The following is a 25,537-nucleotide window of genomic DNA, read 5'->3' on the forward strand; positions in this document are numbered from 1 at the left end:
AAGATCTATTTGAATCTCTGGTCTGATCCAAGTGTAGACTGGGCATAATAAAACTAGAATCCTTTAAAAGGACCCCACCCCCCAAAAGAAAATTCCAGCAAAGCCTTCCAAAATTAACATACAAAGTTTGAAAGAATTCAAATACCCCATACGGACCCATTAAGCACGGGCCAGAATGCTCACACTGGTGGTGACAGGGCATCGAGGAAAATCTCCAATTATGCACACCCCCACCTCCAGCGCAGCCATGGCTCAAGCCCAGGGCCATGGAAGGCCCACGATATGCAAACACAGGAACTTCCGCAGTCCCTGGGATACCATAGGTTCCAGCAAGGGCTTGGCAGCCTGGCACTGTGCATAATTGACACCGTTGGGCCTTTTGGCCAGCCCGGCTCCAACCTACGGTGTCCCTGTAGGGACACCACATGCCCCTGCGAGCTCCATGGAGCCGTGGAGCCAGCAGGGGCATCCCCAAGCCCCTGCTGTAGCATGTGGTGGGGCCCAGCCCTTCCCCACTCCCCCCCTATCCGCTGCCACTGCCCGGCAGCATCCTGGGCTTCCTGGCCCTGGCACACAGCGTGTGTGTGCGCACTATGCCAGGGCATCCACATACGCTGGGGGAGCCCCGCCCCCATGCATACCGCCCTGAGCCTTCGGGGAGGGCGGTATATAAATCTAAATAAATAAATAAATAAAATAAATACACAGGGAACGGCAGGGCATCCTGCCTTGCCACAAGAGCACAGTGGCTGCCTGGCATAGTAGCCATCGTGCATAATGCTCAGTGAGTATTTCATAATTATTTTAGTTAATTTTATGGCATTTTGGATTCATAATATAAACAAGAAGATGACTTGGATTTGTGTATTCCTAAACCATGAACCAGCCTTTCCCTAACAAAGTACATTTACTTCCTATAAATATGCATATATGCATGTTTCATAGCTGGTTATTTTCAGATGAGAAAATTATAGGTACATTTTATCTCTTTGTTTTATCACCTAAACAGAGCACGCTCTCTGTGGTAGTGCTCTGTTTTCTCTTCATAGAATCATAGAATCATAGAGTTGGAAGGGGCTATACAGGCCATCTAGTCCAACCCCCTGCTCAACGTAGGATTAGCCCTAGCATCCTAAAGCATCCAAGAAAAGTGTGTATCCAACTTTTGCTTGAAAACTGCCAGTGAGGGGGAGCTCACCACCTCCTTAGGCAGCCTATTCCACTTCTGAACTACTCTGACTGTGAAAATATTTTTCCTGATATCTAGCCTATATCGTTGTACTTGAAGTTTAAACCCATTACTGCGTGTCCTCTCCTCTGCAGCCAACAGAAACAGCATCCTGTCCTCCTCCACGTGACAACCTTTCAAATACTTAAAGAGGGCTAACAAGTCCCCTCTCAACCTCCTTTTCTCCAGGCATTCCCAAGTCCCTCAACCTATCTTCATAGGGCTTGGTCCCTTGGCCCCAGATCATCTTCGTCACTCTCCTCTGTACCCTTTCAATTTTATCTACGTCCTTCTTGAAGTGAGGCCTCCAGAACTGCACACAGTACTCCAGGTGTGGTCTGACCAGTGCCGTATACAATGGGACTATGACATCTTGTGATTTTGATCTTCCATTTAATCTACCTATTTTATTGCCTGTACCTTCAGATTCCAGTTGTTTGAGCTGCTGAGAAGTATGTAGGAAGTATGCTCTTAACATAATGAATGCTCCAATAACTGGCACAGATGCCAGGAAGATGTAAGGCTCTATAATGGAGACAACAACAATAGCACCAACCACGATGAGTACTAGCTGCAAAAGGAAAGCAAAAAGAAATAAATAAATGTTTTCTTTCACCTAATTTTACAAATTAGAAATCTCTCATTTAATTTCCCTAGATTACTAGTATATATAATCTGAGCAGTGTCTTCCCAGCTAGGCTTTGCATATGGGAACAAAGAAAGAAAGCTCCAGTGTAGAAATGTCAGAATGTCTAATTGAAGAACGGCTTAATTCAGGTCCTAGATCTGCAGCTCAATAATAGCTAACTGGCTAACATTGCGATCACACTGAAGTTTATCACATCACCTACATCATCAATCACATATCAGCCATATATGGAAGCAGCCAACCAACACATGGTGATGATGGCATTTTTCCCTAATTTCATCTTGCCCATGCCCACATGTAGAACACAACAAGCGAAGGATTATAGGAAACACAGTATCCAGTTTAGTAGGGAGGGTTGTGGCTTGGCATGCCCAGCGGGAGCTTTTTAACTTCTGGAACCTCTCCAGGTAGGGATTTTCATCCCCTCATGAAAACAGATACTGTCTTGAGAAGCCAACATGCAGGTAAGGAACATGGGAAGTCTAACCATGTTGCCTAGGAAACGTCCATGAATGTGAAATTTGTATATGAAGAATTACAAGTATAACGTCTGAGATTCAGAACAATAGATTACCAGTTTGATTAGGCCACTTCAATTAGTAGGTAATTTATAGTTAAAGGCTATTTTCAAGACAGTCAGCAACTTTCTTAATTACTTTGAAATATTTATAGGCCCACCTTTCTCTCAGGTCACTAGAAACCAAGACAGGTAAACAAAATAAAGTAAAATAAAATAACAAAATACATAGACATCAAACAACTGAAAACGGTCAATAAACCTAATAAATAATACTGATTTACAAAACCCTAATACCAAAATCTGAAGTGGAAATAATACAGTCAAGGGCCCTCCAAATCTCTCTTACAACATTCAGATTGAAGAGCCCTCATGAAAAACAAGAGGGATTAAATCTGCCTTAGTTCATTTTGGAAACTGTCCAGCACGTCTGGAGAGAATACAGAAAAAGTCTGTGGTTGTACAGCGACTGAACACATCCTTGGGGATAGAACAACTGACAGGTGTTGAAGTGTACAGTGCGGGTGCCATTTAGGCTCACTCTAGCAAGTAAAGTCACTCAGGTATGTTGGTCCCAGGTTGGAAAGGGTTTAAAATGTATCATCCTCATACCCCATGATTAGAGAATTATTTGTTTCATAATGTACAAGATCTCATCTACCTTGCTCTGATATTCTAATATGCTGAATGATTATCATCAAATAAATTACTCCAGAATAGTTATATTGATTTTTGAAAGATCCCAGTGAAGGAGGTTTGTGGAATGCAATCAAATTGCGGCAAACAGCGATATATAAGAGAAGTCGGGTGATACGTCTTGTATTTATTTTTATTATTATTATTATTTAATTTTTAATTTTATTTTTTCATGAGGGCTCTTCAATCTGAATGTTGTAAGAGAGATTTGGAGGGCCCTTGACTGTATTATTTCCACTTCAGACTTTGGTATCAGGGTTTTGTAAATCAGTATTTACTTGTTTTATTTTGCTACAATAGACAAACGTGTCCACAGACACACACACATATACTGGAACGAATGAAAAGTCCACTAATCCAGGACGCAGTAGTCAGAAAACCATGACAGGAAACATAATCTCAAATATTTAACAAGTGAGGAAATCCCCATTATGCATTCTTTGTCTCATCAGAGTGCAGGGAACATATTTCAGCAGCAGTACTGCAATTCCCCTTTCCTGAAGTTTTACATTACTTAATGTGCTGACTCATTATTTGCAATCAAACCACAACTTACTGGAAAGAAATACTTTGTGGTAAGTGTATAATTGGGTGTGTATGTATAATGGCAGAGGAGAGGGGGGAAATGTTGAGAAGAATCACTGGATTTTAGTGATAACATACAGGAAAACACAATAAACTTTGTTAATCCTTTTTCTGTTTTTATATTTATCTTCACAACTGGCAACTGCTATCAAAAAGAAAAGAAAACATTTCTGTACCACGCTATGACTCCCCTCTGCATCAATATCTTGTACAATATTTTTTTGTACAAACCTGGATAAAATCAAATATTGTTAATGGCAGTAGGTCATCCAGAATTGCTGTATCCTTTGAGAATCTGTTGAGTATTCCACCTACATGGTGAAAAAGAAAATAATACAGGAATGGAGTATCTAAAATGCAAAATGTATTTACATTGCTTTATATCTATAATCTAGAAGGGCTCTAAACTGGTTTGTGAATGAAGCTAAAATGTGGGACAAAACCCCAAAAGAGTGCCCTCTTCTTGAATGCAACAACAACAACAAAAAACAACAGTGCAAATGGGACAAGCTGGTCTGGGCCTACCTGCTTTCAGTGTGTTGAAGGAAGACATGGGTGCCTGCAGGACTGCATGCAGCATTTTGCGGTGAAGAGTTTTAGAAACTGTTATCAGAGTATGCACCAGGGGTAAGCCTCTGAAGATTCCCAAGGCCAGCAATGTATCTGCCACTCCCACATAAATATAGAAGATATAATAGGAACTAGTTTCTGTAACAATAACTGCATAGTTCTCAAGCTCATTCAAAGTAGCATTCTGTGGCTGGCTCGTATTTGTCGTAGATGGAACAACAGTGCTATAAAAAGCAGTATAAAAACATATGGTCATTACAAGTCTGAGTTACTTCAATATGCCAAGTTAGAGAAGGAATCTCAACCTGATTAGCAAATAAAATTTATTTTTGATGAAATATAGCTAAGATAAAATCAGAATTTCTCATAAATGGAAAACATGTTGACTTTGAAGAAAAATATTTTACATTCATGCTGAAACAGTATATTTTCATTTTAATTATACAAATTATTTCAATTTTTAAGCTCAGCAATTTAACAGTGCCATGCCAAGCAGAGTTACACTTTTCTAAAACCATCAACATCAATAACATTTGAAGAATGTGACAGTGCTTAGGATGGTACTCTTAATTATTTTACTTTATACTCTAACCCCAAACAGAATTACATTGACTCCATGCACTTCAAGGAATACTTCAGAGGTGCATATTAGTGCCGAGAGCGGTTCATACCATTATAGTGAACAGGACAGCTGCAGAAGTTCCTTGAATAATACATCTGTCACTCTGGACTGGTATACCTGACTGACTAAAAAGCTAATGTTAAAAAATAACACACCTCCGGCCATTCCTCATCTTTTAGCTCTCTACCTTCCCTCTGTCCCCTTTTCGCACTTCTTAGCACTCTGTACACCTGCTTGAAATGGTGAAAGAGAGCAAAGTGCTTTACACATGACTCTCCTCTGCCTGTCAATCAAGCCAGGCAGCCAATCACCTTTCTCCATGTTTTAAAGGGCCTGTGATGGCAGCTAATTTTTTTTAAGTAAAACTTTTCCGTTGAGATGTCTATACATCTAATCATAGATGCATAGTGCTTTTTTAATGCCACACCTTTTAGAATCATGAGCCTTGAAGATTTTAAAAATTAATCTTGTTCCTGATTTGTTTGGGGGCGGGACTTGAGAGGCATGCTTTGTGTTTTAAGCGGGCGGGGGGTGTTTTTTGGGAGGGCGCTTTGCCTGCACAAATGAACACTTATTAGTTGCTCAAGGCAGTTTGCTTTAAAAAAAAAAACCAGGAGAAGGGAGGCGGGTGCAAAGGTGGGCACTGGAGGCAGAAGTAGTGCTACTTCGGCTCCACACATTTCCTTGGCATGTGGCTTGCTGGTTGCCCTCCTCTGGCCAGCGCTATATAGTTTGGGGAATCCATTTTATGTGATTCCCCAGGTAGTGCTTTAAAATGGATGACGTAGCTACCGGTTTGCTGCTTGGACACTGGACGTTGGCAATGTCATGTAAAACACCAAAAATATGGCATCTGCATAAGGTAAGCATTTTATTTTATTTCTCGGGGGCGGAATGGCCCTCTGTTACCCAGACCTGGATAGGCCAGGCTAGCCTGATTGCCTCAGATCATTATGTTCAGGAGAGCTTAAAGCTTTCCACCAAATTAATTGGCTTATCTGTTGAAGAGGCCTTAGAGTGGGTAAAGGAGTGTTAGGATACAGGCCATCATAAATAAGATTAGCAAATGTCATTTACTTGGGAACTAATGCTAATCGGTCACTGTGTGAGACAGGATGTTGGCCTGATCCAACAAGGCTCTTCTTCTGTTCTTAACTTGTTAAACACCATGGAACGTACCTCATATATTTGGCTGTACACATGAAAAATACATTATGCATATCTAGACAGATACATCTTTGTAGTGATTGCAGGAGAGTTTCCCATTTCTGCTATCAAAAACATCCCTGAATTATCAAGCAGCTTTTTAAAACATAGAACAGAGTAATAATTTTAATACTCACTGACTGATAAACCATAGCCCAACCAGAGATGCAACCACCTGGGAGTAGGAAACATGCTGTTAATTTTCTTTAGTACTGTCTTTAGTTCTTTCTAGATTACCTCACCATTATCTACTGAGAGACTATGTAGAATAGATGGAGCTCAAACTGATGAGACTGCATGCTAGGGCATGAAATAAAGTGACAGTGCAAAATTTTAATGCAAATACCTTTGGCCATATGTCAATTTACTCTGCATCTATGAAGAGACCTCCAGCTGCTGAATTTGGTTATATTTAGTATTTTATCATTTTAATATTGTTATCACATCGATAAATTATGCCTATACGATTTAGTTTATGTTTGCTGATCTTTTGTTACCTTTTAGAGATTATTAACTTGCTTAGTCTCGTTCACAACAACGTTGTGAAACAATGATCAGAACACTGACCGATATACTTTCCCCTCTACTTAAAGCTTAAGAATTGAATAGCCATCTGCTAATTCAGTGCATATGTATTTTTGGCTTTATAAGTATAGTCCTATTGCTCAGTTCACAATACTGTAAAATGCAGCAAGCATGATGTAACACAGCTATTGCATATATAGATATAGATGCCCTAATACAAATGTTAGGTCTGAATTTGCAATAATTGTAAATGACGAAAAATTATTTACAACTTACCATCAGCAATGACCCTAAGATATGGACTGCCTGTATTACCCTTGTAGCATTGTACCTGAAGGACTGCCTCTCTGCCTACACTCCTCAAAGAGCTCTACGCTACACCACCTTCAACTGGCTAGTGATCCCTGGCCCCAAGAAATCCATTTGACCTCAACCAGGGCCACAGCCTTTTCTGTCCTGTCCTCCACCTAGTGGAACGAGCTCCCAGACAAGATCAGGACCCTGACAGAGCTAAAACAGTTTCAAAGGGCCTGCAAAGGGCCTCCACCAGACATTTGGTTGAGTTAAACCAAAACTAAAAAAACAGCTACTGGGCACCAATCCTTCCTCCCTAAACCCATTTGACTGATCGTACGAACCATGGGCCTGTTAGATTGTTTATATGCTAAAGTTTTTCTCTGTTCATTGTTATTATTATTGTTACCATTTATTCATTATGATGGTTAGTGCATTCAATGTATTGTTGTTACATTCTATGTGAACCGCCCTGAGCCTTTATGGGAGGGCGGTATACAAATACAATGAATGAATGAATGAATGAATGAATGAATGAATGAATGAATGAATGAATGAATGAAGCTACAGCAGTGAAAATTGCAATAATAGTATTGCTTCATTACAGTTGCTATACAGGCTGTTCGTATTAAAATAAATGTAACAATATTCTTACCTCTACCACAAAAATAACCACACACATAATTAATACAAAAATCAACTTTTTGTGGACAGAAACGTATCTGAAATATGTATTCCATGTAGTAACAGTAGTCATAGTCTCGGCATCATCAAGGAAATATTCCTATCAATAAAATTAACGTACATAATTAAAATTACTAACTTTGCTTGGTCTTGCATAATCATAATGAATCAATTCAAGTGGGTAGCAGTGTTGGTACAAAGCACCAGAACAAAGTTTGAGTCCAGTGGCAATGAAGTTTTATTCTGGGTGTAAGCTTTTGTGTGCATGCACACTTGCTTATATCCAGAATAAAACTTTGTTGGTCTTAAAAGTGCCACTAGACTCACAGTAGATCAGCATCATTAGCACCTCATGCAAATTAATAAAAGCTAAGTCAATTATTCAGGTGTACATAAAATGTTAGTATCATTACCAGATTTCTTCTAAAATGATATAAGCTGTAGGTTTACATGTTAAAATGGTTTCTAAAATTTATTAAATATAATTCATTTTCATTTGTCTTATATTTAAGAAATTTGAGTCTGGCTCACGAAAGATTATACATATATTTTGTATACATAATACATTTGCCAGTTTTTAAGATGCTATGAGGCAATTCATTGTTTAGTTCTTTGATAAGTAAACATTTCCAGACTAGAAAGCCACTGAGATTTCACCTAAGTACTTTCTTGTATAGATTTCTAATTTGTTTGGTATTCATGCTGAATGTTTCAATACCTGGTTCATTTGAAGTGCTAATTCTTTGGCTTGATCTATAAATTGCCATGAACATTATCATGGGGTTACTCAACACAAAGCATAGTGTTATCTAAAGCACAATCCTATTGAATAATAACAGGTCATATACAAACTGTCACTACTCTAGGCGTGCAGACCAAAGTTCAAGAACCAACAAACTGCTTCAACATGTTAAGAAAAAACATGTATGTAATTGCCTTTCAGGGGGAGATAACGCACCTCAATAAGCACGCTGCACTTTCTTTTTGGCATGAACATGGCCACAGCCATTTATTCTTTTTTGAGAGGTGGCCCAGCATGGAAGCGGATCTCGCCTTCTTGTGATCAGCCGATCACAAGGCAGCCCCAAATTCTCGCAGATCCCTCAACGGGTGACTTGTTGTAAGCCTGCACCCGGATCTTCTGCTGACATGCGGGAGGTGGCATGCCTTGCAAAACCCACTGGGTGTTTTTGCCTCTGGTGGGTTTTGCCTGCCACCCGGAAATGTGAGCCTTTAAACTGGCTCTGCATCCACCCGGCCCCTTATAGGAGCCCCCCTTCCACAGGTAGGCCAGCGCACAAGCTTGGCCCCTTCCGAAAAAACTTCCGCTTCCAGTATACTATCTGCCAGAAATATTTCAACAATATTTCAAATATAAATGCAATAAACTCCACAAAAACATCCATCATATTATTATTTCTTTCCTTAAAAACCATAACCCCAATGGGTGGGAGGGTGGGTGCTGCTTCAGGCTCCGAGGGGGAAAAGAGGCCAGAGCTCATCCCACGGCTCCTTTTATCAGAGCCACTCCTGGCCCCTCCCCCTGCAGCCGTCGCCGTCACGCTGCCCTGGAGGAGGCTGGGAATCATAGTTCCCAGCTCCCTGCAGCGTCCTCTTCGCCGCGTTCTCCCCTGCCGCGGCAAAAGGCCCCTCGCCAAAACTCAGGTGCACTTCTTGGCAAAGAAAATTGTGATACATAGACATTGGCTACCAAAACAAATCTAGCCATAGAACCAGGAAGCACATACCTTTAAATCATCCTCATTAAGTTCTTCAGTTATTTCCACCACACTGTCCCGAGACAAGCGCCTGGCATAGATGTCTATTTCAGAAGATTGGTGGACTAGTGACATTTTACGTACAGATACACTGCTCTTTTTGTAAAAGCTCTGAGCTGGGTGAACTGAAGTTCGGGTCATCAAATTAAGCACTGATTGCCTTCTCTGTCCCCTGAATGTGGGGCCTGCATTAATGACATTGCTGCGTGGCAGAATTGCCTCCCCTTGTTCAGAATCTGGTATCAAAGACAATCTTCTTTCTGTTGGTTCAACAGGAATTTCTTCGATACCATTGACTTGCAGTGGTGTTTTTTGCAAAAGAGAGAATTTCTTGCTGGAATTCAGTGCATTTATAATGACAGAGTTCTTTCTCTTGTCGGTAAAATCAGACGTTTGTTTAAAAGAAGTTTTTTTATTTTGATTTTGTGAACCCATTCCATCGTGGTCAATAGAAATTCGTCTTAGAGTTTCAGTAAGAATAGAGTTTCTTCTTTCTGGGCTGAACTGATCAAAAGCATCAAATCCCATCAGTTCAGAACTGAAATTGGGCCTCTGGCCCTGAAGTTCAGAAAATGTTCCATAGAAATAGCAGCTTCCTTCATGCAAAATTAGTATCTTGTCTGCTATCTTTAAATGTTCCAGCTTTGAAGTGACAAGTATTCTAGTTTTGTTGGCAATAACCTTGCAAACACAGCTTAAAAAGGCAAAAAAACAAATTAGTTTTTAAGAGCTAGGGTGATGGTTGTTCCTTCTCTTGCCCTGAAAATCGAATTCCACTTTCCCTCTGTAATTTTTTTAACTACTTACGAGCTCAGAATCAGCTGAAATCACAATCTCACAAATTCAAGGCATATGAAAAGTCAGTAAATCTGGGCACTAAGAATTGTAATGGGATATCTGATTGTTGTATTCTACAACATAAACGTTCTGTGCTCATTTTCTAGACCACCATTGTAGTGACTTATCTGTTCCCTCACCAGATCAAATTACCTTGAGCAAATTTATTCTTAAGTGTCAAAATATTCTCGTCCATTTACATGGTTCATGCCTTCATCTAATTATTGTTATTGTTATTATCCTTTAATTTATATCCCGCCTACCCCCGGAGGCTCAAGGCGGGTCACATAAAATCAATCCCCTAAAAACAGTAACAAGAACAATAAAACAGTACACCAATCACAACAAGGCAAGACAAGAATGGATGCAACTATTCATGCAACTAACCCAATTTCGTGCAACTAACCCAATTTCGTTAACCCCACTAAAAGGAAGAAAAAAAAACATGACTAAAGCATGACTACCTCAAATAACATATTCTCTTTGGCTATGTATCTTTTTCTAAATTTAATCTGTGAAGATTGCTAACAACCAAAGCAGATTGCAGAAAGTTCCATTGTGATTTCTTGTATGCATAATCAATTAAAAAAGCAAATAATCTCCCTGAAATGTCAAAATTTCATTCAGTGAATATTGCTTTCCTTGCTTCTTTGAAATGAATACCAAATACTGTTTATATATGTCAAAGAATTCAAACATTTGGGATTAATATTATTTTAAATCATCTATTGATGTGTTTGAAGAGTTTGTTAAAAAAACAAAGAGGTGTAATTTTGCATTGGAGGGTGTAGAAGTTAGGCATAATTTAGATTTTGTCAGTTTTTATCTGGAAAAGGGGAGCATACTTTTGTATAACAATGGCATTTACAAAAATTATATTCACAAACAAAAATCTTATCAGAGTACTTAAACACGCCCCCTCCCTAATTCAGGAAGCAGTGATGTAATATCACAGCAGCACAGGGAGAGACAGTACTATAAAAGTAATCACTTCATCAGGCCTGAACTCTCCTTAGAAGCTAAAATGATTAAACTGAGGCTATTGGATTTTGGTCGCATTGACTGATGATGCATGGCGGCAGCAATGCCAAGCTGCCACCGTGCCGTTGTGCCGGAGCCGAAAGCCCCGCTGTCCCCCGATTATACACGGGGGTGGAGTTTCCGGGGTGCACGCTGGCTGCCCTTGCACAACAGCCCCACACAGGCAATGTGGAGCCGGAAGCGCTGGGCGCACACTGAAGCCCTGGCAGTGGCAGCAGAGGGGGAATCGGGGGCATAGTCCCCTGCTGCATGATGGTGGGGAGCAGCATGCTGGTCTCCTATCAAGGTCGGGTGGGGGATGCCCCTGTCAGGTCTGCGGAGCTGGCAGGAGCGAGAGGCGTCCCTACAGGGACACTGTAGGTCGGGGGAGGAGCGAAGGCCTGGCTCCTCCGTTTATGCACAGGGCTGGCCTGACCCAGCCCTTGCCTGCACCTGCTGCACTCCCCAGACTGCGGAAGAACCCATGTTCTTTTAACGCAGGTTTCCCCACGGTCTGGGTTGAGCCAGGCCTTGGATGGCGGCGACATCGGGCATAATCGGGGATTCTCCCCGAAGCTCTGTCGCCGCCATGTTGGGCTTTTTGGCCCACACATAATCAGTCATTATGAGAAAACAAGTATCATTGGAAAAGCCAATAATAATAGGAAAAGTTGAAAGCAGGAAAGAGGATGACACAGCATAAGAGAGCCAGTTTGGTGTAGTGGTTAGGAGTGCGGACTTCTAATCTGGCATGCCGGGTTCGATTCTGCGCTCCCCCACATGCATCCAGCTGGGTGACCTTGGGCTCGCCACGGCACTGATAAAATTGTTCTGACCGAGCAGTGATATCAGGGCTCTCTCAGCCTCACCCACCCCACAGGGTGTCTGTTGTGGGGAGAGGAATGTGAAGGCGACTGTAAGCCGCTTTGAGCCTCCTTCGGGTAGGGAAAAGCGGCATATAAGAACCAACTCTTCTTCTTCTTCTTCTTCATAAGATGCATTGCCTCTATGAAGGAAGCCATGGCCCTCAGTTTGAAAAACCTGAGCAAGCCTACTATCATAAGACATTCTGAAGGATGTTAATTCATAGGGTCACCATAAATTGGAAGCACCTTGACAGCACTTAACAAACATGCACAATCACTTATAGAATCATAGAGTTGGAAGGGGCCATACAGGCCATCTAGTCCAACCCCCTGCTCAACGCAGGATCAGCCCAAAGCATCCTAAAGCATCCAAGAAAAGTGTGTATCCAACCTTTGCTTGAAGACTGCCAGTGAGGGGGAGCTCACCACCTCCTTAGGCAGCCTCTTCCACTGCTGAACTACTCTGACTGTGAAAATATTTTTCCTGATATCTAGCCTATATTGTTGTACTTGTACTTTAAACCCATTACTGCGTGTCCTCTCCTCTGCAGCCAACAGAAACAGCATCCTGCCCTCCTCTAAGTGACAACCTTTCAAATATTTAAACCTTTCAAATACTTCATAGCGATTGAAACGTCAGTAACTTGGGAAAGAGCAACAAATCTATAGGAAAAGGTAAAGGTATCCCCTGTGCAAGCACCGAGTCATGTCTGACCCTTGGGGTGACGCCCTCCAGCGTTTTCATGGCAGACTCAATACGGGGTGGTTTGCCAGTGCCTTCCCCAGTCATTACCGTTTACCCCCCAGCAGCAAGCTAGGTACTCATTTTACCGACCTCGGAAGGATGGAAGGCTGAGTCAACCTTGAGCCGGCTGCTGGGATTGAAGTCTATAGAATATCACAAAACCAGGCAGAGTCATCTCTTTTACAGTACTAGAACATAGGAGCAAACTTCCTCTTGTTTCCCATGTAGAAAGCTATAGTCAATCAAAGACTAGTCTTGTTCTCTTTTGAATTCCATAATGTAGTTCATGATGTTTAAGAGTAAGTTTATATGAAACAAATAAAAGTTTACAAGATGTCATGAGATGATCAATAAAAGAATAATTGAAACTTGGAATGAGGAGACAGAATTGATTAAAAGGAACTGATTATTATTGTTTACAATAGTCATGTATTTCATAGTGCTTTGGTTCGTAGTTCCTAAAAATAACAAGTATTTATACAGAACTAACATCTTTATCTGAAAATGCATTTCTTGAGTTCTGTTACACAAACTCTTTTCTCTCCAACTAGCAGAAATAGTCTCTCTCAAATAAATAAGCAAACAAAACGAAATGTACCATACCTTTCAAATATTTCTTTTTCTGTTAACATATCTAAATAACCGAAAGGGGAATCCAAGAGATACAAATCAGCATCTTTATATACTGCTCTAAATGAAAGACAGAAATAAAATTTGTCATTCAGTACACTCAATAAAATGATGGCTTGGAGCATTTTCTCAGAAAAAAACCTTTTATTGGCTGAAATAGGGTTGTATTCAATTATCAATAATTATGACATTAAGACAGGATGCACTTGTTATCATTCTACTCTGATAGTCCTTCCCCTGCCCTTCTTACATGGAGAAGCTCAGGAAAAAACTATATCTTGTTTCCTGTGACGTATTAATATGTGTGCAGGTATGAAGGCATACATGCATGCAAATTAATGAGAGTTAACAGGAATAGATTTATAACTGGGATTCTCCATGGGAAAAGGGGAGGAGTGAGATCAAAGTCCAAGGCCAGCAGAAAACCAGATTCACACACACACATGCATATAGTTGGTTAAAAGCAACCCATAAATGTAAACATTACTTGCTATTACAATCACACAGACTGATATAATCCACTATTATAATCCACGGTCTGTAACCTCAAATTTAGGTGTGTTACTATTCTCACTGAGCTGGCCAAACCAACACATGGTGGTACTTTGCTTGGAGATCATATTATTGTGGGGTTGCCAGCTCCAAGTTAGGAGATTTCTTGAGATTTGGGGTGCTGGGTTGGGGGAAATGGTTTGGAGAGATACCTCTGTGGGGTATAATACTATAAAATAGTTTCCAAAGCAGTCATTTTGTCTAAGCAAACTTGTTTTTGTAGTCTAGGAACAGGTTGTAATTCCTAAAGATCTCCATCCCCTGCATAAGCTAGCAACCCTACATACACAATTATTTTTTAATTTTTTAAATATTCCCTTTATTTCTGGGTGTTGTGTTATTTCATGCTGCTTTGCTCTAAATACAAACAAACCATATATTAGCCCAAAGCTGAGATAGTTTGGCAGGCTGATTTTCTAGCACGTATTACAGAGCTATGCCTCACTGAGACCCTAAAGTTTCATAGAGTTGGAATGGATTAACTCTGGTTAGGTTTGCACAGTACAAGACCCCTATGTATTGTGGAGGGATCAAGAGAAAGCAACCTATGAACAAAATGTCCTGGTTCTCATGGATGAGGGAAGGTGGTTGGGCTTGACATTCACTCACACAGGCCAGCATTTGTGTACACTTCAAGATCAGGCCACTTATATATAATCCTAGGAATGATTTTTAAAGTGTCCATCTACACATTAAAGGGACTTCAAGTTTGCTGGGGAACAGCACAATGACTTGACTTTCTATCAGACATGTGATAGGAGTTTTGGGCCTCATTGGACAATGTATCTTCTTTGTAGATACAGCATACAAGGAGAAGAGATTGTAACTCCCTCCAGCTGGTTCTGCATCCTCAAACCACTACTGGCTCTGTTGTGAAACTTACATGTAGCCACCTGAGCAACAATATTTTTACAAATGGAGCAGCAACATCAGGAGATTTGAGGATGTAAAAACTGGGGTGAACACAAAATTCCCCTTGCATATGTGATACAAAGTTCTTGTGTTGGTCCCCACAAAAATGAGGATTTTGTAATGTATAAGTAAAGCCTAAATCAGTGTCTTGGCTCAGAAAAAAACAAGAATTTATCCACATTGTTCCTATAAGTACTGACACAATTCTAGGCTCAGCTTGTAGTGAAAGTGAGTGTGATAGGTGAGTCAATTGTATCCTGTGCTATTGCCAGCAATACTGTAAGCACATCTACTCATACTCAAACGACGAGCATTTTTTATTAAGGCAAACTTGTAATTCCTAGTTAAGTACCAAAGAGGAAAATAATTATTTCTGATATCTGTCTTTAAATATCAGTTACAAAATTCTAGCTTTTTAAACCCCAAAAATTCAACATGAAACACATTGTAATCTAAAAAGGAATGAGTTAGGCAATTACTATTTTTATGTTATTTGGACAAAAAACATTCAAAGCTCTGAATTCATAAAATTAAATTATTTCATTTGTAGACATATTTCCATTGATCACAATAAGAGATTATGCTCTGATATCAGAATGTATAAGTCTGGGCCACATATATTCAAAATATAATAGGCTTATTTCAACTCACCTGGCTAGGGAGATTCTTGCTCGCTGACCTCCACTGAGGGTGATACCACCTTCACCCAAAACTGTGTCATCTTTGTCCAGAAACTTTGAAATATCCTGTTAACAAGTTTTAAAAGAAAATATACATTTTGTTTTCAAAATCTGCCAGAACTTCTCAGATTCTGTTATAGTGAGCATTCCTACAGCAGACATCTGAAACCTTCGAGAAAGCCGTAGCTGAGAACCAGTTTCTATAACCATTTCGGCATATTAGCATATTTTGATTGTTGTGATATGTTCATCAAAAGTGAAGACAGACAGCCCACTTTCAGCTGAATGTAGAAAGTTTAAAGAAGATGAAGAAGAGTTAGTTTTTATATGCCACTTTTCTCTACTAGGAGTCTCAAAGCAGCCTTCAGTCTCCTTTATTTTACCACAGATAAGGGTAAAATATTGAAAGATATCATTTAGTTGACAATGATTGCTCGTTGTCTACATCTAAGATAATAATTGTTCTGTATTGTAATTTCCCATCGCAGTATCAAAATACCAACTTGTAGATCTCTGTAAGCATGACAGAATTTCTAGTTAGAAAGTTGGCTTTATGTTGAGACATTATATGAAAATAATGTAACAGTATCTTAATTATATTTGAGAGCATTGTACTCATCATTTAGTTAACTACTTTTTCTGCCATAGCCAAACCTTCTGCCTTCATCCTCTTTCACCATTTCTAAGCCAGAGAGGATTTATCCATTGTACTGTGAATGCTGTCCTAACCCTTTTGCTTTTTTATGTCAAATTGATTTATTTCTTAGCTATCTCTACTAAATTCAAAAGGGTCATACTACATCCGTTTTTGTAAAAGTGTGTTTAATCATGGAGCCAGGAAGCTTCTGCTAACAATCACTTGGAACTAGAAACATCTCTAAGAAGAAGAAGAAGAGTTGGTTCTTATATGCTGCTTTAATTAATTAATTAATTAATTAATTAATTAATTTATTTATTTATTTACCGCCACTCCCTAAGCAGCTCGTGGTGGGTCACAATGTCTTAAAACCCCATTAAAACTCCCATTAAAAGAAAATCCAGCCCAACATGGTGGAAAAAAACCCTTCCTACCTCCTATTACTAAGGGCAATTTCAAAGGGTATTTTCTCTACCCGAAGGAGTCTCAAAGCGGCTTACAGTCGCCTTCACTTTCCTCTCCCCACAACAGACACCCTGTGAGGTAGGTGAGGCTGAGAGAGCCCTGATATTACTGCTCAGTCAGAAGAGCTTTATCAGTGCTGTGGTGAGCCCAAGGTCACCCAGCATCTGGGGGAGCAGGGAATCAAACCCAACTCACCAGGTTAGAAGTCCATGCTCCTAACCACTACACCAAGCTGGCTATCCTCTAAGTCCCCCTTAATGAAGTTAGTGTGGCACAATAATTAGAGTCAGGCCATGATGACTCTTAAGTCAGCATATTGAAAGAGAAAGCAGTTTCTTGCATATTTCTGGCCCTTGCAACAAATCAGTGTCTTTATTATTTCAGTTTACAGCAAAGGCACTTTCTAAGTACAATGTTAAATATTTATCTTTGTTGGCAGCCAAGAGCTCTCAAATCAAGTAATATTTACTTTAGGGGTGGTCACAAGGGATAGGAGCCTGAATTCTCTCAGACACTGGCTTTATGAGAATTATTGTGCATGATCAAAAATGCCTTGAGTAAAAGCAGTATTTATGCAATTACATAATTTCAAAACCAACAGCTGAAAAAGGAGCATGGGTGGCTCAAGGGAAGCACCTAATGTGCAAGTGAGAATATTAGCTTTGAAACTGTGCTAGGTATGTCCGCAGCAACACTTCTTTGCTGTTTCTTTCAGGCATCCGGTATTTCACTGGACATTTCTTATCAGAGGGGTCTTGAGTCATCCCAGTATCTACACAGTCCTCCCTCCACAGCTCACTGGAACTATTTCAAGCAGTTCTGCCAAGAGCTATATTTGCCCAAAAGTCTGCTTAAAAAAAAAAAGCTCTACAATGAAATAGTTTCTAATGAAACAGTTTTCAATTGTCCTTCAACCATACTGTGATTACTAAAAAAATCTCCAAATGGTGGGCATAGGTTGCTGATTAGTCTACGCCGTTACCATTCTAAGCAGAGTTACACCCTTCTAAGTTCATTTGACACCAATGGTCTTAGAAGGCGCTGCTAACTGATTGAACAATGCTGTTCAAAACTGGTGGTGCCACTTAGACCCATTATGCACGGGGGGTTTAGTGCACATTCGGGGTGGAATGGCAGCAACTAAAATCACCGATAACGTGCGGTGCCAGCTGCAACCGGCCGCAGATTCGGTGCATGCTGCCGAAAAAGCCGCGTTAGCAAAACACGGAAGAAAGCGCAGCTTCTGGGTGACCGGGGTGCAACCAGAAGTGGCGCCGGGATCGCCGCGTGCATAATCGGTTACTCTGGGTTTTGCCGCCGTCGTGCCCCGTCCCGTGCATAACCAGTGTGCTTTGCGTCTTCCCCCTCCGCATTTTCCATGTGACCCGAAATCGCCGTTTCGGCGGCCATGCATAATGGGCCTAGATAAGGCCTAAACAGAACTATTCAATCTGGGTACAATTTTACATATATATAATTATCTCATTTTAGAATACCCTTTCTCTAGAGAGCACAGAGTATTGTAAATGGCTCTCTTCTCTTAAATTTTGGAGTAAGTTAAGCTGAAAGTGACTTTCCCCCAGTCATTCACGGAGCTTCATGACTAACAGGGACTAAACCCAGGATTCCCTAGTACTACTCAGATATTCTATCTACTTCACCAAATTGAATCTACAAATAAACGCCAAGTATTGTTGATCAGCATTTGCATATTAATTCTGGTAGAACTAAAAGCTGAGCTGGTTGCTTTAATAAACTGTACTTAAGGGTGATTGGCACATAAGGCAAGCGCACATCTGTATTGCAAAATGGATATACTGCAGATGATTCTTGAATGATATATACACATGCATTTTAAGATAGTTTTTAGGTAAAGAAAACACACATATGTGTAAGACTTCCTGGGCTTGCGAATTACCAGTAGATATAATGAATACCAGAAAAATCACACCTTGGCATTGCTGGTGTAAATGTTTTTAATATCAATCTTTAAGAAAAAAGTGTACTGATTATATTGTTCTGGTATTCAGCTTTGTGCTACCATGGCAAGCCTGTGAATGCCTTAAGAGCTTATTATTGTTACAAGAATGAGATGTTATGCAAAAGCATTTTGTATTGTAAGTGAAAGCAAAAAATGTGCAGCTTGAATTCTCAAGGCAACGCCCAGCACTGAAGGTGTTTACATGTTACCTGGAAGCACAGCTGGCATTCTACCACCTGTGCCAAGCCAAACTACTACTACCCTACTTAACACCTAGCCACAGTGATCCATACAATGGTCACCTCTAGACTGGACTTCTGAAACTTGCTCTGTGCAGGCCTACCATTAACCTTGCTCCTAGAGGGCATCATATCTCCTCTTAGCAAGAGTCATTGGGTTCAGTATGTTTAAACTAGAAGAACAACTATGTACAACTGGTGATTAACACTGTCCAGAATGAGGATTTCAGAGGAAACCAGCAGGGCCTGTATGATGACAGACTGCAGCAGAAAACTGACTGTAAAAGGAATAGATAAACTGAGAAGAAGTTGAACCAGTGATAGAAAAGTGAAATTAGTCAGTAAAAGAGAAAATAGTAACTAGATGGGAAGCTGAAATTTGTAAACCAATTTCCTGTATATGTTTTTTAATTTCTGTATTGGTGCCACTGAACATCAGGACTTCACAGGCTTTCTCTAAGTATTTTGGAGGGAAAAAAACCCCTGTATTTTTAGGGTGCTGACATTAGATTCCAGGTCTGTATGATCTATATATTATCTATGGTATTCTTACACTTGCAAAACATTAAATTTCTTATGACAAAGATTATTCATGAAGACCTTATTCATTGTCAATGTCAATATAATGAACCCTGATGAAATAAAAATAAAATTTATTGCAAAGAAAACAGTGCATCTTGACACATTCCTGGTTCCATCTAAAATATTTTTTGGGATAAGAAGCATTGCCAGGAAAGTTTTTCTACACACTAAATCAGAATCTAACAAATAAAGTGTTCCACCCTGTAGAATATGCTTGGTACTGTCCTATAGAGCAAAATTCTGATATCTCACACCTAGAAAGTTATGCAAGTTATTTGCCTGCTCTTTCCATCTAAGCATACTTGCATTAGATAAAGCTACTTCTGTAATTCCTCAAGAAAATTTTAATGACAAATATTTTGGGAATGAATTATATAACATTCAGAAGAGACAGGACCAACTAGCAAACAAGCTTCTTAACCCAAAGATGCCTGACTGAGGCTTTAGCAGAACCAGTGATAGTTTATTCTTAATCACCACTGGGAATTGATGCAAAAAGATCAAGAACTATGTACAACTGCTGACTCAAAGAAATCACTGTGTCTCATTGCAAAGTGCTAGCCTCTATACAAAACAAAATTCTCAAAAAAAAGGCCCACCACAACTAACAATGAGGGTTTTGCAGACAAAGGGAAACCCTCCAGACTTGCACAAAAGTATCTAAAAATGTTAAAATTAACCTAATTTTGGTGTTTAAAAGGCCCTGCAAACTGACCAATAACATTTGCAGACATTGAAAAAATGGCCAGTTTCCACATCAACCATAATGCATTCTCAGGCACATTTTGCATGGGGTCCCAGAAGAACTAGCTTGGGCAGGGGGAAGTTAGTTATTAAAAGTATAAGGGGGGTGACAGTGGGGTGGAGGAAGCAAGGAGGTCATGGTGAGCCAGCAGATGGAGGCAAAAGGAATGTAAAAGGCAAAAATGGAGTTTCCTCTCCTCCATGATTCCTCATGAGTCACTACTTGTACATAATCTATAGGCACATAGAAGAAAATAACAGTTCACATGACATGGTTCATAAATTAGCAGGCTGGCATTAGAGGTGAAAAATTATGGAAGACTATAGTGATCTTTTGTAAGCAGGGATATCCCATTCAAATGCATGGAAGCTGATTACAAATTTTCCATGTATTCTGTACTCTGTTGTTACATGTTGATGAGAGTAGAACATTCATTACTATCTGCTGAACACACAAGAAAGACAGTAAAGGTCTTTTAACCACATCAACCACATCTTAGTGATTGTAAAATATTTCTTGTGTACTGTTGATGCTTTGCAAATGCCAGTTATTGAAGACTGTTGACAATTGAATTATCTTCTTAACCCCTAATAGAACTGAAAATTCAAAAATAGCTATATGAACATTAAAGGGATTTCCACATCTATTAAATGTAAAGAAATGCTGACCTTACATAGCTGTTATATTCTGGCCCCTCTATATGACGTTGCCAACATCCAGTGTCTGGGCAGTAACTGGCTGGCAACATCCTCCATTTTAAAGCACTTGTTGGGGTATGTATAAAGTGGATTCCCCAACCTGTTTAGTGCGAGCTAAGGGAGAGCAACCAGCAGGGGAAAGGAAAAAGGTAAAGGTATCCCCTGTGCAAGCACCGGGTCATGTCTGACCCTTGGGGTGACGCCCTCCAGCGTTTTCATGGCAGACTCAATACGGGGTGGTTTGCCAGTGCCTTCCCCAGTCATTACCGTTTACCCCCCAGCAAGCTGGGTACTCATTTTACCAACCTCGGAAGGATGGAAGGCTGAGTCAACCTTGAGCCAGCTGCTGGGATCAAACTCCCAGTCTCATGGGCGGAGCTTTCAGACTGCATGTCTACTGCCTTACCACTCTGCGTCACAAGAGGCTCAGAGGGAAGGTATGGAGGCTCAAATGAACTAAAGGTGCCTGCCTCCTCCCACCCTCACACTCCCCTCACTCTCCCTTGTTCCCGGGGACGGGAATGTATTTTTTAAAGTGGCTAACATCCTGGAGCAACAAATAGGTGGACAAGCGTGGAGGCAATGCCAGAAATACTTTTTCCCAAAGTTGTAACACAAAGCTTGCCTCTCTAAAGTCCCTCCTCCCAATCAAGAATGAGAGTAATTTTTAAAAGTATTAAGACTCATGATTCCATAAGAGGTGGCGTTCAAAAAGCACTATGCATCTATGATTAGATTTATAGGAGTTTAAATGAAGAAGTATGAATTTTTTGTTTTAAAAAAATAGCAGGCATTGTGGGACCTTTAAAACACGGAGAAAGGGGATTGGCTGCCTGGATTGATTGACAGGTGGAAGAGATGTGTAAAGCGCGTTGCTCTCTTCCATCATTTCCAGCAGCCCTTGAGAAGGGTGAGAAGCGCGAAAGGGCAGCAGATAACAGTAAGACATGTGAGGAAGGATTGGCACTACGCCATTCAGTGGACATAATGCTATTTTTACCAATGTGTGAAAACACCCTAAATATTATGTGAACTTTATAATATTTGTACTGTGTGGTTCAGAAATGCTGAACAGTACACTCCATTTATTAGAAATACTTATATACCTGCACTTTTACAGTGCTATTTTAAGCAGATACTTATATTCTAATCCCACTAAAACCCATGGGCTTAGAAGGGTGTTACTCTGCTATTAGCATAGTTGATCCTGATATAGATTCCATTAACAGCAGCTGAAAACCATAACACAAATTTTTATAATAACAAAAATATACCAATGAGGAGACAATGAATTTTTTTAACAAGCCTAATATGACTCAGAAAATGTTTTTTGTAGGTATTAACATGAATCCATTTCATTCTATTTTGACTGGCTGTAGATCATACAACTATTGTTTTTCAAATTTTTATTTAACAAGCCAAACTTCTTTTTTCATCTGACTTGTGACACAAATGTATATGATCTTTGTCTTAATAACTCATAGACCAATTAATGTTTAGATATTTGTTGTGCTTATAAATATGGGTTGGCCTGCGATCTGAAAATGTTGACCCAATTGCAAGCCTACAAACAGGAATGAGAACAGAATGGGAAAGAATTGTTATCTTCCAAAAAAAAGTATTTTCAAGACACAAAACCTAAAGGGAAATCCTGAGACATGAAAATACATCATAGTTTTCTGGATCATCCCTTCTTGTATACTTCCTGTGCTGGTGATACAAAAATTATTGGCTGCTGTGATTTGCATAAGCAAAAATATTTCAAACTGACCTCTTCTAATTGACAGGCTTTGATGACACTCTTGTATCGGAATTCATCGTAGGAAACCCCAAAGATGATGTTTTCTTTAATTGTTCCAGGCATAATCCAGGATACTTGAGGACAAAAGGAAATCCTCCCACTGTGCTTGACTTTACCTTCCAAAGGCTCCAGTTCTCCCATAATCAACATCAGCAGAGAAGTCTATTAATTGAAATGACTAAAATCAGTTAACATTATCCAAAGAAATGTTTACAACTTCTGCAACAGGCTTCTCAGTCATTATTATTTTCCAATTATTACTACATTCAATGAGCCAGGAGAGCAATGCAGTTTTATAGCTGGATTCAAAGACCCAACTAGGCAGCTCCAGCTGGAAACAACTGTGTGTGTGGAAGGGGGCTGGCCCCTGCCCTCCCCTCCCCTCTCAGAGTTAAAAAAAAGAAAAGAAAAAAGAATGACCTGGATCTGCATGCTAAAGTAAGATGGGGAAAGGCAAAATGCTATTGTCTCCACTGGGGATAGAACAAGTGAACCTTTGAATCTTAAGGTGGCTGCCTTGCACTGTGAGCTATTTGCTGAACTGATATTCAATTGACTCTTTTAGAGCTTGTAAATTTATTTTGCTCAGCCTTTCAAGACTAGCATTAAACTTATAACGCTAAACTTTTCCTGGCTTTGCAAAATAGAAAAAGAAAAAAAAGAAATTGATTTTTTAAAACAATGAAAGGAGGGGGAAACTACAAAGATTTAATGGTCTGCTGAAATGGCTGCCCCACAGTCACTACAGGTAGAAGAAACTGCACCTATGATTTCAGAAAATGAGCCCTGCATCAAACTGACCAATGAAACCACACCAACCATAAGGGAAAGCAACCCTACAAAAGCAGTAGAAGATCTGCCTTTTTTCATTCGGGACAATCAACAAACCAAAACAGCGGTCTGGATACAAATAATTTTCATTAGCATTTTAGTCAGTGGCAGAAAGCACTTCCTCTTAAGACTTTGTTTCTGAACGCTTAACTCTTCTCCTCTATATAATATAATAGAAACTCATAAAATTCAAATAGTTCAGAATCCTGTCTAACTCTTCTGTTCTTAGTTCATTCAGTCTGGAGGCAAACAGAGAGGAAGCATGCTCAAAAGAGCAGAAATTCTCCAGCTGAGCCAATCAGGGCATAGGAGGAGGTTACTGGAAAATATCAAGAAATTCCAATTCCAGCTATGCTAAATACAGATCTCCAGTGGTGCCCCTGTAGGATATCCTTCATATCCTTTTGAATCATGTACACTACAGATCTTGCATATCCCAACAATAAATTCCATAGGGTATATGAAATTATGTTAATATTTGTGGAATATAATTCATGTTTGAATTTGACCGCAAAGACTCAGACACACACTGGCACATTCCTTCTAAGACGGATCAAAATTCCTAAAATGATGAAACACAGGCATGAGAAACATTTTCCAGACCCAGCTCAGATACTGACTTCTACAGAGCAAACCTTAATTTGTCTAGGGGCTATGGTTAGATAGAGAAGGTAACTGAATTATCAGTTCTGAGGTACCTGAATAGTGAACCCAGAGCTACTTGTGCAGTTTTTAAAAGTGTAATTTATTTAATACATCTTATTAACAACTTGGTTTGATATGATATTTCCCTTTGTAAACTTAGGAGAAAGGCACAGCTAGTTATTCATAATCAGCTTTTAAGATAACTACTGATTGCAACTTCCGTTCTCACTCACCATAATTTCAAAATTAATCAGTAACTGTAGGAGATTTGCGTAATATCAGGAAATATCATATCCATTGTCAAGACTACTGTAAATCAACTTGTCACTATGTCCTTTATTCCAAACCAAGAAGGCCATGAGAGATAATAAATTATTGATATAAATATGTTTCATTGCCACCTTTCAACAAAGATGCTATCAGGGACTCTAGTGACACAGCTGAGAACTTCTGAAGCAGAGGTTGGACCCTAGACTAATGAGCTAACAAGGAGGTGACATTTTGAAAGCTCAAGACCAGTGGAAATAATGTGTACATTACATCTTTCATGAGAAACTGCTGTTTTTATAGTAAAGATAAAAAGTTAATGGTGCAACAGTCCCAGATTGGGTTCTAGGAAAAACATGCCTCAAGGCACTCCTGGGACTTACGATGTAGCAAAGGGAAAAGCAAATGGCACAATGGCTACAGGAAAAGCCTCTGCATGAGAACTCTGCCCATGGCCAGAATGGTGAAGCCAAGCTCCATTTTTATCTCCTCTCCACCCACCCCTGCAACTCCTTTAATGTGCCAGTTTGGTGTAGTGGTTAGGAGTGGTGGCTTCTAATCTGGTGAGCTGGGTTTGATTCCTCACTCTTCCACATGCAGCCAGCTGGGTGACCTTGGGCTCCCCACGGCACTGATAAAACTGAGCAGTAATATCAGGGCTCTCTCAGCCTCACCTGCCTCACAGGGTGTCTGTTGTGGGGAGAGGAAAGGGAAGGCAATTGTAAGCCACGTTGAGATTCCTTCGGGTAGAGAAAAGCAGCATAGAAGAACCAACACTTCTTTTTCTTCTCCCCTCCTGTTGTGTGTGTTGGTTCACCTAGTTGAGCCATGGTATCTCTTTAACTGAAGTTCAGCTAGGGGTTGCTCAGCAGGGGCAGGAGGATGTCATGACTGTTGTTGCCTTGGCATTTTTTGCATCAACATAGATTTGTTTATTAAAGAATTTATAACTCTCAAACCCTACTCTGGAGCTCTAACCACTACATCAAACTGACTTTCATAGGTTGGTTGCTGTTGAACAGTAAAAAGAAGCTAGACCTAACTTAATCA

General features: G+C 40.0%; 1 protein-coding gene across 1 annotated transcript in view; it reads right to left on the bottom strand.

Annotated features, from left to right (window-relative positions):
- The window catches only part of CFTR (CF transmembrane conductance regulator), a 106,681-nt gene that overhangs the window by 25,371 nt on the left and 55,773 nt on the right, over positions 1-25,537 (bottom strand). The window contains exons 11-19 of the mRNA XM_077338429.1: positions 22,715-22,906; positions 15,568-15,662; positions 13,426-13,512; positions 9,325-10,048; positions 7,548-7,676; positions 6,211-6,248; positions 4,201-4,469; positions 3,907-3,986; positions 1,649-1,799 (exon numbers count right to left, since the gene is read on the bottom strand). Of these exons, the coding sequence (XP_077194544.1) occupies positions 1,649-1,799; positions 3,907-3,986; positions 4,201-4,469; positions 6,211-6,248; positions 7,548-7,676; positions 9,325-10,048; positions 13,426-13,512; positions 15,568-15,662; positions 22,715-22,906 (1,765 nt within the window). The remainder of the gene's footprint in view (positions 1-1,648; positions 1,800-3,906; positions 3,987-4,200; positions 4,470-6,210; positions 6,249-7,547; positions 7,677-9,324; positions 10,049-13,425; positions 13,513-15,567; positions 15,663-22,714; positions 22,907-25,537) is intronic.

Source organism: Paroedura picta, chromosome 5 (assembly GCF_049243985.1).
Source record: "Paroedura picta isolate Pp20150507F chromosome 5, Ppicta_v3.0, whole genome shotgun sequence".
NCBI lineage: Eukaryota > Metazoa > Chordata > Lepidosauria > Squamata > Gekkonidae > Paroedura > Paroedura picta.